Below are 15129 nucleotides of genomic sequence, written 5' to 3'. Positions count from 1 at the left end.
TGCCTGTATCTGCTGCTGGGACTGAATACAATTTATTCCAGTGCTAGGGGATGGGAGTGGGGGGACCAGGCACTCCTTATTTGGGCCTGGTCTTGGCAGACCTTAAAATGAAACCATTGCGGGGAGGGAGGGGGTGAGGACCTGGGCTGGGGCCGAGGGAAGTAGCGTGCCAGCACGGTCAGCGGGCAAACCTAAGAGGAAAAGCAGGCCTGGTCTCGGCCCCGTTCCTGTTCCCCACCTGTCTCTACCCTTTTCTTCCCTTTCCCTGGTCCTGCCAGACTTTGTCTCCCTGGGTGCCCGCCTCCCCTCCCCTGGAGGGCGGGGCTTGGCTGCACCCACGTGTGTTGGAGTTATATGCTCCCAGCCAGCAGAGGAGCTGGGGAGAGTGGCACCCAGCTGGTGGCTCAGGCAGCGAAGTGGCACCATGGCCGGCAAGAAAGTCTGCATTGTAGGCTCTGGTAACTGGTAAGCGGCTCTGTCAAGGAGTATTTGGGGTGGGGGGCGGAAGGGGAGGTTCCCTCAAGTATACAGGAGGTTAGGGAGGGAGGTTTGGTGGGCAGGAGGCAGCCGGTGGGTAGGAAATGCCTCCAGCTCCTGGCCCTTGCGTCTCAGGCAGCAGCACCTGTTCACCACGGGAAGGGAGCCTCCAGAGTGCTCCCTGCCTGAAAGGCTGCCTGGGTTAGGGGGTGGGGGTGGGAGATCAGAAGGCTGGCCCTCTTCTCCAGCAGCAAAGTATGAGGGAAGGGAAACTGAGTCTCCTTTCTACTGCTAGGTCAGGAGAGATGCAGCGTCACGGGGAGGGGGTGACAAGGAAGGTGGCAAGTAAATAATCCAGTGGCTTCTGTGACATCCTGAGGTGGAGCACTGTCCCCTCCCCTACCACCGTTCCTCTCTCACGCCCCCGCTCCTCCACTTTCTGTGCTCCCCCTCCTGCCAGGGGCTCAGCCATCGCCAAGATTGTGGGTAGCAATGCAGCCCAGCTGGCACGCTTTGACCCACGGGTGAACATGTGGGTGTTTGAGGAAGACGTCGGGGGCAGAAAACTGACAGAGGTCATCAACACACAGCATGAGAATGTCAAATACCTGCCAGGGCACAAGTTGCCCCCCAATGTGGTGAGCCCCAACACCCTGTAGGAGGGGAGAGGGAAGTGGAGGGGGTGCTTCCTGCTGGGAGGGGGCCACTTCACGTGCCACCTGTACTTGGGAAGCATCTCAGGAGGGCTACTCCAGGCACAGGGTGTCCCTGGGCACAGCCCCCAAACTGCTGCCCTGAGCGCTTCCTGGGACTGAGGAGAACCTGAATGCATCCCCCTGCATCTCCACCCCACCCGGTGGGCTCCCAGGCAGGAAAGGGACGGGGAGAGGATGAAGAAGTTGGTCTCTGTGGCAACCAAAGACAGGTTCTCTGGCCCCCAGACTTGGGGTCTGGGTAGTGCCTGCCTCGGGCTCTAACCCTGTTACTCATTCACTGGGTTATTAGTAAATGTGGAGACTGCTCCTTGGACTTAAGGTCTTTGGTCAGATCCATGTGGCTTACTCCCCACCTGGAAAGGGGGAGCAGGAAGACTGGGGCTCTCCCTTCCCAGTTGGGAGCCCTAAGGAGCAGGGTGATGAAATCTTACTTGGCCTCTTCCTCCTGCCAAGCCCAGACCTCCTTTGGCCTCCCTCACTGTCCCACAGCCAAGGGCTAGGAGAGTGCTGAGAAGAGTTTCCAGGAGTCCTCAAGAGCCCAGGACAGCTGCAACCTAGAGGGAATGATGGCTAGGCGGAAGGAATAGAAGTGTCTCGTTCCTCCAGGTTCAGCCCTTCCAGATTCAACCCCCAAACTGCCCTTCCTTCTTCCCCACCAGCCTCACCCTGTCTCCTAGATCTCCTGCATGGGGCTCCACAGGGGCTAGTAGCAGTCTGTCAGGCCCATGAACACTGGTCACCCCCACAGGTGGCTGTCCCAGATTTGGTCCAGGCTGCAGTGGATGCTGACATCCTGATCTTCGTGGTACCCCATCAGTTCATCGGCAAGATCTGTGATCAGCTCAAGGGTCACCTGAAGGCAGACACCATTGGCATATCTCTTATTAAGGTGCCAGGGACACCCTCCTGTGGATGGGGGTGCAGCTAACTGCTGCGGGGCTCAGGGTGGGTGAAGTTCGACAAACAGAAAACAGCAGAAGTAGGCCAGGAGTTCTCTGAAGAGAGGAGCTGGCTTTGGGGAGGCTTGAGAAACAGAAGCGGGGGGCCACTGGGAAGGGGAGGTTGGTTGGGGAGTAGGTAAGAGATCGGTTTGGAGGCAGATGTCTTGGGGAGTTTAGGAGGTGTACAAGGGATGCCTAGGGGATACAAGAAGTGGGCTGGTTTGAGGAGTTGAGAAGGGAAGCTGGTTTGGAGCAGTGGCTGGGATGGAAGTTGGTTGGGGGTACTCAGGAGTGGGCTGTTTAGGGATGTGGCGGGGATACATTACCTTGGAGAAGTAGGTTGTGGAAGGAGAGTTTTCAGATGGATTCGTTTTCACATGTTATCTGCTCTCCTCACAGCTAGCTTTGGCTGCATTGGAATAGGGGAGGACCTCTGGGGAGGGACATTGATGAACAGTGAATTTGCAATGGGCAGGATTTCTAGGCGGGAAGCCCTCAGTTGGGGATAAAAGGCACCTGGCCTGAGCTCCATCCTGTGCCCAGGGGGTAGACGAGGGCCCCAACGGGCTGAAGCTCATCTCTGAAGTGATTGGGGAGCGCCTTGGCATCCCCATGAGCGTGCTGATGGGCGCCAACATTGCCAGCGAGGTGGCTGATGAGAAGTTCTGTGAGACAACCATTGGTGAGACCCCACCACCCACATAGATAATGCAACTCCAGTTACATCGCCTCCCCAGGCTATATCCCCCACCCACTTAGCCATCTTCTCCCCATAAGGCAGGTGAAGGAAGAAGATCCCAGCATCAAAGGTGAGGGGAGTTGGGGCACCCCTATGGAAAGAGCTATAGGTCCTGCTTAGGGCAGTTGTGGGGAGAAGAGTCAAGAGTCCCTTCTTAAAGCCTTATCCCCTCCCTACTTTAGGCTGCAAGGACCTGGCCCAGGGACAGCTTCTGAAAGAGCTGATGCAGACACCCAATTTCCGCATCACGGTGGTGCAAGAGGTGGACACAGTAGAGATCTGTGGGGCCTTAAAGGTGAGAGGGCTGCAGAGGCAGCTATGGGGTGGGGAGAAGGCCCTGAAAGAGGGCCTGGCTTAGCTGTACAAGGTTGCTGGGACTCCAGGCACTCACTCCCCTTCCCCACCAAGTCTCATACACACGGGAAGAATTGCAGAAGCAAGGCCAGGATCGCTCAGGTCTGCCGATTACTTACCATCAGACATTGGGCTTCCTTCTTCCTTTCCCCTATAGCCCCTTGTGGGACATCCCTGTCCCTGGCTCCAAAGGTTGGTCCAGGGGGAAGAGGAGATGCCCTGGGGGAGCACTCAGGCTAATGGGAGATAAGATGTCCAGGACACCCAGACGGATTGATGGCCAGGACTCTGGATCCTGGACAGACCTATGGATGGATATCGGGGGCATAGAACAAAATAGCCGTGGTTGGGAGGGCCAGGTAGAAGACTGGTTTTCAGGAAAAGTCCTCAAGGATGGAGTATAGGGCAGGGTTGGGGAGCCAGAAAGCACAAGCCCAGGCTAAAAGAAGGGAGTGCAGCAAGTGGGAAAACCAAGAGGTGAAAATAGTTGAGGAGCCCACCCACCTTCCTTCACTTATTCAGTGGGCGTGTCATGGCTGATGGAAGAAGCATGAGGCAGGTGCTGAAGGCCCCAGGTGGGGCCTGCTGGAGGGGATCCTTCCTCACCCGTGACTTCACTCTTCAAAGAATATAGTGGCCGTGGGGGCTGGCTTCTGTGATGGGCTGGGCTTTGGCGACAACACCAAGGCGGCCGTGATCCGACTGGGGCTCATGGAGATGATCGCCTTCACCAAGCTCTTCTGCAGTGGCCCTGTGTCCTCTGCCACCTTCTTGGAGAGCTGCGGTGTTGCTGATCTCATCACTACCTGCTATGGAGGGCGGAACCGCAAGGTGGCCGAGGCCTTCGCCCGCACAGGAAAGGTGGGCCCTGGGGAGAATGAAGAATGGAGGGTGGGACCTGTAGGTGTTAAGGGAGAGGAATGTGGCTTGAGGCATCTCTTGAACACAAACGTTAAGATTGTTGGGAACATTCCCAGCCTTTCTTTCCTCTTAAGACCCACCTCCTCCCAGAGTCCCAGACTCTCTGTCTCGCACTGACAACCCTCCTCTCCCATTTCCATCTGCCTGTCCTGTTTTCTTCACAGTCCATTGAGCAGCTGGAGAAAGAGATGCTGAATGGGCAGAAGCTGCAGGGGCCCCAGACAGCCCGGGAGCTACACAGCGTCCTCCAACACAAGGGCATGCTGGACAAGTAAGCGTCTGCCCCAGCCCCACTGATGGAGGGAACCACCGACAGAAGTGCTCTCCACATTCATCATCTTCCTGAACCCTCCTCAATCTGTGAAGTGGGCAGAGAGGGAAATGTTATCTTATGTTTACAGACAGAGCCTACTAGAGCTTGGCGAGGGTCTGGTATGCCCGCTGTCCCCCAGCTCGCTCATTGTCTTTGAGTTCTTTCCAGTCTAGTGCTCTTTATACCACATTGCTTGGACCCCTCTGTGTGGCCTCTCTCTGTCCTTTCCTCCTTGTCCTCTGCTATGCAGGTGGACAGGAATAAGCTCCTCTGACTGTTGTGCCTCTTTGTCCATCACCCTCAGTCTAAGCTACTCCCCCAAGACCAATGCTTTTGTTCCGTGAATCCTGTCCTGGGTGCTGAAGTGTGAAGAAAAGGAAAGTCTCTGCTTCAAGGTGCTCCTTTTCAGGGAGCACAAGACAGCAGGGGTGATGGGCTGATCAGAGCAGAACTCTGTTGATCTGAGAAAGAATCCTAGAGCAAGAGAGTATGAAACAGGCTCAGAAGATCAGCTCACGGCTGGTCAGGGTAAAGCCTCCTGGTAAAGGGAGCGGCCTGGGCAACAGGTTGGGAAGGAAACTGGCATTTATTGAGCACCTTCACATAATTCATAATCACTTCTTCACTACTTTGTTATATTGACCCCGTTTTACAGCTGATGATACTGAGGCTTGCCTAATTGGAACAAAAAGTTCATGCCAGGGAATCACGGAGGCAAGTTCAATATGAGAGGGAGCAGGGCAATAAAAACCTGACCCTGGGGCTTCCCTGGTGGCGCAGTGGTTGAGAGTCCGCCTGCCGATGAAGGGGACGTGGGTTTCGTGCCCCGGTCCGGGAGGATCCCACATGCTGCGAAGCGGCTGGGCCCGTGAGCCATGGCCGCTGAGCCTGCGCGTCCGGAGCCTGTGCTCCGCAACGGGAGAGGCCACAACAGTGAGAGGCCCGCGTACTGCAAAAGGAAAAAAAAAAAAAAAAAGCCTGACCCTAAACCCCAGGGCTAGGAAATACAAATTCTCAGCGATGGGAAATTGAGAGCCAGAGTCTGCCTGAGCTCGAAGGCGGGAGAGTAGGGTGTGGAGGGTTAGGGGGTTTGCCTGGAGGCCAAGCTGGTTCTGTCCTTCCCCATTCTAGGTTCCCTCTGTTCATGGCTGTGTACAAGATATGCTACGAGAACCAGCCAGTAGGTGAATTCATCCGCTGCCTGCAGAATCATCCAGAACATATGTGAGCAGGGCTGGGGCCCAGGCCAGGCAGCCTCTTTACCCCAGCGGAGACAGGCAGAAGCTTGGGGTGCCTGGCCACCACGATCTCTGGGGCTCCCCACACAGCAGCATCTTCTCAGCTTTTCACTGGAGGACAGGTGCCTGTGGGCCCGGCCACCTGCCTGGAGATCCTGAAGCACAAGCAGCCTGCAGCCTCCTGCCACCTCATCGCACCACAAATGGAGTTGCCGGGTCCCTCTCCATATGTGGGGCTTTCTCCCTCTCCTCTGGGAGGGGTAGAATCAGCCCCAGTGCTGCCTGCTCTGGGTGTGTGGGGGGAGGAGGGGAGGGGAGGGAGGCAAGGCAAGGGCTGCTTACTGCTGCTTCACACAGACCAGGACTCCTGTCCCCAAGCCCAGCTGATGGCTAAAGAAGTACCTCAGCCGCAAGAGGGATGAGGCAAGGGCTGCAGGGAGGGGTCTGGGCTTTTGGGCTGACATAGACCTCTGCCAGGCCCCACATGGCATCAATGGATCTCTGTTTGTTCGCAAAATACAACCCCCTTCTAGCTTCTCCTAGCAACATCTGCATCCTCAGAAACCTCTGGTCATCTCCTTTGCCCCTCCCCCAGGCTGCCTGGCACCAGAGTTGTCACTCTCTCTTGGGACTTCCCAGTTCCTGGTTCTTTGCCAGCTCCTCCCCACCATGTGTGACCTTTCCAAGCCTCTCTCACCCTCCCTGCCAGCACCCTCTCTGGGGAGCAGAACTTAACCTGCTGACAGAGCTACACCTCTTTGCAGCAGGCTCGGATCACTCTACCCCCTGTGACCTTTGTAACTGCCCTGCCTCCCTCCTCAGGAGCTCTAGTGGGGGGAGGTGTCAGCTGGGTCCCTCCTGCTGCTGTCTCCCCAGGACATCTTGGATCCACCCCTCACCTCCTAAACCCTGTCCCTAATTCTCAGCTACCCCCAGAGCAGCCAGGGCAGCTAACCAGTTCCTGTATCTGGAGGCCAGGGGGCCAGAGAGTGGGTAAGGGAGAATGAGCAGGTCCCCATCTCTGTGGTCTGAATTCCAAGGCTGGCTCTCCTTTGTCACCTGAAGGCCTTCTCATGAGGTATTGACAACTTCAGCACCTCAGGAGCTGGGAAACTCGTGGAGGAGGAAAAAAATGCAAGCCTCCCTACCCGCTGGGGTGAGGAAAGAACAGGAAGGGGAGGAGGGAGAGGAGTGTCCTTTGCAGTGGCCTTGCTCCAGGATGGAATGGCAGCCAGAGAATGTCACCAGTCAGCAGCTTGGACCCCTGGCTATAAATAGAGGCCGAAGGCTCCTGTCACATCCAGCAGGGGGTCTCAGCTTCCTGTGTGGCAGCATCTGGCACGCTGTGGCTCTGGCCAGCATTATGTTAACCCTCCCTTAGTCCTGGACAAACCAGGGGGCAGGCTCCTCTCAGCCCCTAGCCCTTGAGAAGTCAGTCTTACCAGTGAAGGGCAGAGCTGCCTGGATCAAGCAGCGAGAGTGAGGGGCACAGTCACCCTAGATCTGGCTGGGCCCAGGTTTGGGCGCTGACTGGATCCAGAGCTGCTTCCCCAGGAGGTCAAAGTCAGCTCCGTTCCCTAGGCTGCAGCTGCGACCCTCTTAGATAGTCAAAAACCTTTGCCTACTTTTGCTCACTCCACAATTAACTGAATCAGGCTTTCGAACCAGGCCTATTTGTCTACCCAATAAAGCGTGGTTTTTGCAGAAACAAATTAGGGAAGGGCGCTTAAGTGCATGTGGTAGGGCGTATGCAGTGGGGTGTATCATTGCATGTGTATGTTTTCACTCATGCCGGAGGAAAAACGAAAAAAGGAAAAGAAATCCTTCCTCTATCATCCCAGTCACTCCCGGCCCCTTGCAGGGGTGCCCACGCAGTCCCCCTTCCCCCAAATGGCACCCCCTCCCAACCCCTTCCCGGCGCTTCTTTGGGGCTTTATCAAGCCGCCTGCAAGCGGGGAGGTCACATACGGGGCCGAAACATTACGGAGATTCGACCCTCGCGCCTACTCCGTGGCCAATGGCCAAACCTGCCGCAATCCTCGGCGGTCCAGGCCTCGCAGTGCGGGTCGGGTTCCTGAGCTCGGCTGAAGGCCGGCCCAAGGTAAGAGGGCAGCTTCAGGCTGTAGGGGCCGCGCAGCCCCCTCCAGAGGGCGGACTCCGAGAGAACCTACCCAGCTACCGGAGACATCACCGCGCCGCAGGCTGGGGATTGGCCGGCTCTCTTCTGCGGTGACTGAATATCCTAAAAGTTCCCGTTCCAGAGTTTGGGTCGCCAAAGACCCTTTCTCAACGTAGAATGACTACAACCCCCAGAAACCAACGGGCCTCTCCGAGAGGAAGGCTCGTCTGAGGATGCGTACGTAGTAAGGGCGGCTGACCCGGAAGCCGGATGTTCAAAGGCAGCAACCAGTCGGAGCTGCAGCCGGCGCGGGCTCTCGTCTCGGTGGGCGGGGTTATGTTTCGTCTGGCGCGCGGGGCTGTATCTGGCGTCGGGAGCGGAATCCTAGAGCTTTAGCGGAGTGTGGGGCTGGGAGAAAGGGTGGCGTTCCGCACCAATAGTGCCTCAGCTTTCAGGGTTGTCCCTGGGCGGTACCCTCACTCGTCTGGACCCGGGTGCTGCTTCCGGCTGCGCTAGGAGGTCGCGCAGGCAGGAGGCCTCGGTCGGAAGGGAGGGAGCGGCAGCATCCAGGTACGCCGTCTACTAGGCCCGAGCGAGGGCCGCCTGTCCGCAGAGGCGCCCCCGCTCGGGCCGGCCTTTGCTCTCCGCATCCTCCCACGCCCAGTCTTCGGGCTTCGGCGCCCTTGAGGTTACCGCGTACCCTGTGCCGCCATCTGCGCCGCTTCCAGCCCAGCAAGCTCCTTGCGGCCGTAGGTTCCTGTCACACCGTGACTGCCATCGCGCGTCTTGGCCCTCCACGCTCTGACTCCAGTAGCTCTGACCCTTCCTTGTCTTGCAGTCCGCTGCGCCCTGAAATGCAGCTTTCCCGCTTAGCTTTCCCGATAAGCACCCTTCCTGCTTATCGATTAACTGGATCCGCTCCTTTGCTGCTTTCAATTCCTGGAATGCTCTCCCCCTCCCTCTTCTATACCGGTGTATGTCCTGCCCACCCTTCTGAAACGACAGCTGCCGCCCCCCCGTCCCCACTTTTCTGCTAACTTTCCTTGAGCCTCCACCTTGTCTCTGAACTCTCAAAACGCCTCTTCTCTTCTGGTCACCGGCTTCCACTACGTCTAACAGAATTTGGGGTGCATAGCTTATCCCCCATCAGACCATAAGCTCCTTTGAGACAGAAGCCATATTCTCTGCAGCCTTTATAGCACGAGTAAAAGGTAGATAAGTGAGTAAATCTAAGCTGAGGTGGATGGATCCATTTGAGGAAATGAGTTTTCCAGAGGAGAGACCTGAGCCTTGAGGTCCTCCCGTGTTTAGGGGGCAGAAAAAGAGAAAAGAGCCACAATCTGAAAAGGTTTTTGCAGATTGCACCCCTATGTCATTTCCATTATGGTTCTTGTTTTCTTTTACCTGTTTTTCTGATAACTTCAGTCTAACCCCATAAAAGACCCAGCCTTGAGCTTTATTGAGAAAATGGATGTCCCTCAGGTGAGAATGTTCTCCTGCTAACCTCAAAAGCTTTCTTCATTTCCAAGGTTAATCCTTCTACCTGGGCTTCTAATTTCATCTTTTCCTGGGCCATCCTAGATTTTGTTCCATCCCATCCACCTTTTATCCTCAGTTTAGCCACCAGTTTCTTCTCCTCTAAAACATATTCAAATCTCCTTATCAATAAGCAAAACAAAACTAGAATTTACTTGACCTTGTTACCTTTTCAGGCTGCTGCCGTATCACTCCCATTCCCTTAACCAGCAAATCACAAGAATATCAATTCTTTTTTTTTTTTTTTTTAAGGGTTCTTTTTTTTTATTTTATTTTTATTTTTTTTCCTTTTTGCAGTACGCGGGCTTCTCATTGTTGTGGCCTCTCCCGTTGCGGAGCACAGGCTCCGGACGCGCAGGCTCAGCGGCCATGGCTCACGGGCCTAGCCGCTCCGCGGCATGTGGGATCTTCCTGGTCCGGGGCACGAACCCGTGTGCCCTGCATCAGCAGGCGGACTCTCAACCACTGCGCCACCAGGGAAGCCCAAGAATATCAATTCTTATCTTTGGGGTGAGAGGGAGTTATGACCCTTCTAATAATCTGTTTTTCTGCGTCCTAGAAAAAATGCATAGACACGTGAACCTCGCGGGACGGGGTTCATGGGGCCTGCTGGGGCTCTGGCTAAGAATCCATGCTTTTTACTTAATGCCTGTTCCAATTTAGTGCATTAAATTGACTTCTGTCCTAGGTTTACCTATGACCTGGTCACCTGTTCCCATCCAGTGATCCCATCTGACCAGTTTCCATGGCACTTAACTTTACAGTAGTGTTTCCCAATTTTTATTCTGGCCCAATACACCCAAAGATACAGCATACCTCTGTCAGTGGTAGTGACTTGATACAGCAGTGATTTTCAACCCCTGTTGTAGTTAAATGAAAATGCATCCCAGATGTTTCTGGAATTTCCTACCTGTTTTCTTTCCGTAATTGTTTTCTTTCTTCAAACTGGCGTTCCCTTGGCCTCTTTCTCTTGGGTTTTTTTTTTTTTTTTTTTTTTTTTGCGGTAGGCGGGCCTCTCACTGTTGTGGCCTCTCCGCCTGCAGAGCACAGGCTCCGGACGCGCAGGCTCAGCAGCCATGGCTCACGGGCCCAGCCGCTCCGCGGCATGTGGGATCTTCCCAGACCGGGGCACGAACCCGCGTCCCCTGCATCGGCAGGCGGACTCTCAACCACTGCGCCACCAGGGAAGCCCTTTCTCTTGGGTTTTATCGTCTGTTTCGGTGACACTTGTTATTTCCATATGTATCCGTAGCCTAGCCTCTCTCCTAGGATTTGTTCCACATTTGCATATCCATGTGCCTGACAGACATCATCACATGAATATTGTATTGAGCATCTTTTCTTTCTTGTTTTTTTTTTGTGGGGGGGAGCTGCGTTCGGTCTTCGTTGCTGCGTGTGGGCTTTCTCTAGTTGCGGAGAGCGGGGGCTACTCTTCGTTGCAGTATGCAGGCTTCTCATTGTGGTGGCTTCTCTTGTGGATCATGGGCTCTAGGCGCGTGGGGCTCAGTGGTTGTGGCTCGCGGGCTCTAGAGTGCAGGCTCAGTAGTTGTGGCACACGGGCTTAGTTGCTCCGTGGCATGTGGGATCTCCCTGGACCAGGGATGGAACCCGTGTTCCCTGCGTTGGCAGGCGGATTCTTAACCACTGCGCCACCAGGGAAGTCCCTTTATTGAGCATCTTAACTTTAACATGTCTAGTTCATGATCTTCTTGACTGATGCTTACTGACACCACCATTCCCAATCACACATAGTGACACACACCTGTTTCTTTCTTCTTTCTATTAGCAGTATCTCACTCCATAAAGTTTCCTCAGTTGTTAACTTGGAGATATTTTCAGCTTTGCCCTAGCCCATTCAGTTAATAAGCCTTGTTCTACTTCTAGAATAACTTCTTCATCTGTCTTCTCTTTTTCCACTGCCCTGCCTTAGCTCAGGATCTGTGAAAAGTTTTTGTTAATTTGAAATCTCAGGTTGGATTAGACAAGTGAGGAAAATGAGGTTCTAGAAAAATTTCATCTGTCAGTAGATCTTCTGTCACTCTTCTAGGCAAGATGTACTATCCTGTTTCCAGCCTTCTTCCTCCAGCCCTGAGAAGAGGTGGTCCTATAACTAACTGGTTAGCATCTGGCCAGGGTAATGGGGGTTAGGAGGAGAAAGAATAAGTGAGGGGGAGGTTGAAGGCTGCAGGTCTCTTTGCTGGGAGCTTGTTTATTACCTTAGTGTCCTGCTCTGTGTGTATGTTCTTTTTGTTTGTTTTGTTTTTTAATAAATTTATTTATTTATTTATTTATGGCTGCGTTGGGGTTCTTCGTTGCTGCACGCGGCCTTTCTCTAGTTGCCGTGAGCAGGGGCTACTCTTTGTTGCGGAGCACGGGCTCTAGGCACGTGGGCTCTAGAGTGCAGGCTCAGTAGTTGTGGCGCACGGGCTTAGTTGCTTCGCGGCACGTGTGTGTTTTCTTACTGTCTCACAGCTTGGGGTCCTTTCAAACCCCAGATAACCTGAATACAACCCTTTCTCACCTTGTCCTTGTGCCATTTGGTTTTCTTCCTCTGACCTTATTTAATGTCACTTTCAATAGTCACTTGGAATTATGATTCAGGGAAGCTGTGCCTCAGTTCAGTGTGGGATCTACCCTCAGGGACTGGCTCAAAGCCAGTGTTCAGCCCATGGGACTTACTCTGAGAAGCACTTAGATGTCACACCCTACCCCTGACCCCCTCAATCAGCTAACCTGAACTTTTCTCCTTTCATATTCTTGACTTTTAAGAAAATTATTCTCACTAACTTCAGTCAGTCTTTTAATTTTAATTCCCTCAACAGAGAGGAGGCTGAGAATATACATTCATAGTCCCAAATTGAGGAACGTTTTGTTCAAGATGAGAGATTCCCATTCTAAACTTTCTCTTGTTCCCTGGCTCAGAATGTCCAGGGAAATGTCCAGGGAACAGTTAAATTGGAAGTAATTTATCTCATGCAAATGTGAGTTAATTTGCTGGGGACACAGTAAGTTTCGTTTTAGCCCTTGGGATAGGTTCTTGGTTTTATGTTTGGAATTCAAGATTAATGCTGTAGAAGGTTATGTCTAATTGAAATAACATAAACATACTGTTGGCACTATTTCAAGTATATTACGGCTTAAACAGATGCTTGAAGACTAACCCGGGAACCTGAGCACCATAAATAAGATGGTTTTATGGGAAAACAAATTGGATATTGCCCAGAAGGCTCCCATTCGATCCTCCTAGAGAGAATAATTCACTGCTAATGTTTAATCTCTGGCTACTTCAATAAATTCCCTACTAGCCAGAAAAACTGATGTATGCCTAAAGTAATATACCAATTAAGAACATTCCTGGGTGGTCCATACCAGTCATGTCTTTCCATAAACATGGAGGGTCAGGTGTTAGCTGTAATGTCATTCAGATCATTCAGATGCACCTGGTTCCGGCTGTGTTTCTGTATCTTGTATGCAGACTTTATTTGCCCTTTTGAATCTTAAGAGTTCCCAAACAATATCTTCCAGTATAAGACCCTGCATATGTCTAGGGGCCATTCAGAATAGAGTGCAGACAAACTAAGAAGTTATAGAATGGCCCTAAACAGGTAAGTGGGCTGGGCAGATGAGGCCTTATCCTTGGGTCTAAGTCTAGTCTGTCTTTGTAGGGGACAGCATGCCAACTGCCAAGCAACTAGCCGACATTGGCTACAAGACCTTCTCCACCTCCATGATGCTCCTCACTGTTTACGGGGGCTACCTCTGCAGTGTCCGAGTCTACCACTACTTCCAGCGGCGCAGCTCCCAGCGCCAGGCTGCAGAAGAACAGAAGACCTCGGGAGTCCCGTAGAACTGGGGGGCTTTTTTCCTTGAGCAGAGAGACCTGAGGCATGTTGTGGAAAGACCTCACCTGCAATCATTTCTGAGTCAAGAGGATCAGGGCCTTAGTGGTTTTCGAACTCTGCTGGGGAAAAGTGCCCATGTTTTCTCTGGTACAGTCAGTTGGGAGAGGCTATTGAATCATAACAGGAATGGGAGGGTGAGGCACACCTACAGACATTAAATATTTTGCCATGTCTGTGTCTTGGTGTTTTTGTTTACTTGAACAGGGTATGGACTACAGAGGTGGGGTCTTGACTACCAGTTTTCTAGTCACAGACTGGATTTCCATATCTTGAGCTCTTAGCACCCATGAAGTAGGGGATATACAGTTCTAGGAGTAGTAATCTCAGCTCTCCTGATCTCAGAGAAAAGACTGTCCCAGCATCTGTATAAATCCCCTGAGAAGACTCTGTAAAGACCAAAGCTCTTTTGTGGTCAGTGACCATTCCTGGACCAATTAAACTGTGTCCAGGTAATGGAGTTCTCTGGCCAGTTTGGCCACATGTGCACTTCTGAGTCAAGAAGGCAGAGGCCCTTGTTTAACAGCTGTTAAAATTGCACAAAGTGGAGGCGGATAGTTCTTAAAATGTGAAGGGCTTTTGGGTAGCCTACAGTAATGCAGTCCATCTCCTTAAGCCTAGTGGGTATAGTATTAGCATCAGGGTTGATTTCTCACTGTGCCACTGCACAAGAATCTACCTGCAGGTCTGATTGCAGAGTTGTGAAGAGGATTTGAAAGAAGACGATGCATTCAAGGTAAAATCCAACTATGAAGAGAGATTCTTGCCATCATTTTTTTTTTTGGCCACGCGGCATGTGGGATCTTAGTTTGAACCCGTGCCCCCTTCAGCGGAAGCCCAGAGTCTTAACCACTAGATCGCCAGGGAAGTCCCACCACCATTTCATTTTGAGCTTTGAGGCTTGCTTGTTCACGTCATTCTTGGTGATCGCCCAAAATATCAACCCCTTTGGACACCTGTCCTCTCTCATGTACATACTGCTCTGACCTTTGTCCCCCATTCCTAAACCTTTCACCTGAAGGCTCTCTTCCATGATTTAAAAACTCAGCATTCCTATATCCTCAACCCATTTACTCCCATCCTCTCTTGATGTGTTAACCAAGGACTCCACTGCCTTCTCTGCTTTCTTACTTGCCTGTACAGACAGTAAAGTGACCATTCTCTCAGCTCCCCAGTGCCACTTCCAAACAGTGTAAAATCAGTCCTTTTTGAGGAGCTTTCTTATATTCTCATTTTCACTCTATTCGAGAACTTGAATACTTCAAATCTTTGGATTCCTTTTTTTCCTTCCAATCTTTCACCCCCTTTTTGGTCTAAACTGCTTCCCTGTCCAGCCTGTGCCCACAGCTGAGCCCCCGAACAGCTGCCCTGCCTCCAGCCTTACCCTTCTCAACCCCAGACCTAGCTCCATTAGTTATCTAACTCACCCTCTTCCTTCTTCTCAGTATATAAAGTTGCTTAAGTGGTAGTTTCTAATTTAGAAGATTGGTTTGAGATTAAATGAGACAATTCATATTAATACTCCGGTACCTGACAAGCAATAAATGTCAGCTATTAACACCTGCTGCCGACCTCCACATCTGTATCTTCCAGGTTGACCTTTTGAGCTTCAGATATATCCAGTTGCTTGCTATATCCACTCAAATCCTATAGTCCTCTCTAACTTGTCCACGACTAACAGCATTCCTTCATATCTCCAGGACCTACTTGTTTTTTTTCCCCTTATTTTCACTATCATATGGGAGTCTTATTACACTATTCTCTGTACCCTACTCCCAACCAAGTAACTGTCTTATTAATCTTTACCATTTAAACATCGATTCAGTCAGTTCTACCCTTGTCATTTCTTTTTTTTTTTTTTTTTTTTGCGGTACGT

At 52.2% G+C, this 15129-nt stretch overlaps 2 protein-coding genes and 1 long non-coding RNA gene across 5 annotated transcripts; 2 read left to right on the top strand and 1 right to left on the bottom strand.

Annotated features, from left to right (window-relative positions):
* Positions 1-245: 245 nt before the first annotated feature.
* GPD1 (glycerol-3-phosphate dehydrogenase 1) lies at positions 246-7375 on the top strand. Its single transcript, XM_081248350.1, has 8 exons — positions 246-465; positions 938-1115; positions 1942-2082; positions 2678-2816; positions 3056-3168; positions 3855-4088; positions 4313-4419; positions 5593-7375. The coding sequence occupies exons 1-8, from the start codon at positions 425-427 to the stop codon at positions 5687-5689; spliced, it is 1050 nt and encodes a 349-aa protein (XP_081104476.1). The 5' UTR covers positions 246-424; the 3' UTR covers positions 5690-7375.
* LOC308624743 lies at positions 1961-3865 on the bottom strand. 3 transcript variants are annotated; one of them, XR_014016998.1, is made up of 4 exons: positions 3732-3865; positions 3347-3532; positions 2461-2567; positions 1961-2046 (listed from the first exon to the last, which is right to left on the bottom strand). It is a non-coding gene; the product is annotated as an uncharacterized lncRNA (long non-coding RNA). The 3 variants fall into 3 exon arrangements; XR_014016996.1 differs by having other exon boundaries at positions 3347-3865; XR_014016997.1 differs by having other exon boundaries at positions 2461-2543; positions 3347-3865.
* A 742-nt stretch (positions 7376-8117) lies between the features above and the next one.
* COX14 (cytochrome c oxidase assembly factor COX14) lies at positions 8118-13429 on the top strand. Its single transcript, XM_081248937.1, has 2 exons — positions 8118-8388; positions 13020-13429. Exon 2 carries the CDS (start codon positions 13028-13030, stop codon positions 13199-13201), a length of 174 nt encoding a protein of 57 aa, XP_081105063.1. The 5' UTR covers positions 8118-8388; positions 13020-13027; the 3' UTR covers positions 13202-13429.
* Positions 13430-15129: the final 1700 nt, after the last annotated feature.

Source organism: Mesoplodon bidens (assembly GCF_964165515.1).
Source record: "Mesoplodon bidens genome assembly, chromosome: 11".
Taxonomy (NCBI): domain Eukaryota; kingdom Metazoa; phylum Chordata; class Mammalia; order Artiodactyla; family Ziphiidae; genus Mesoplodon; species Mesoplodon bidens.
The sequence above is the reverse complement of the archived record's forward strand: the minus strand, read 5'-3'. Positions and strand labels throughout refer to the sequence as shown.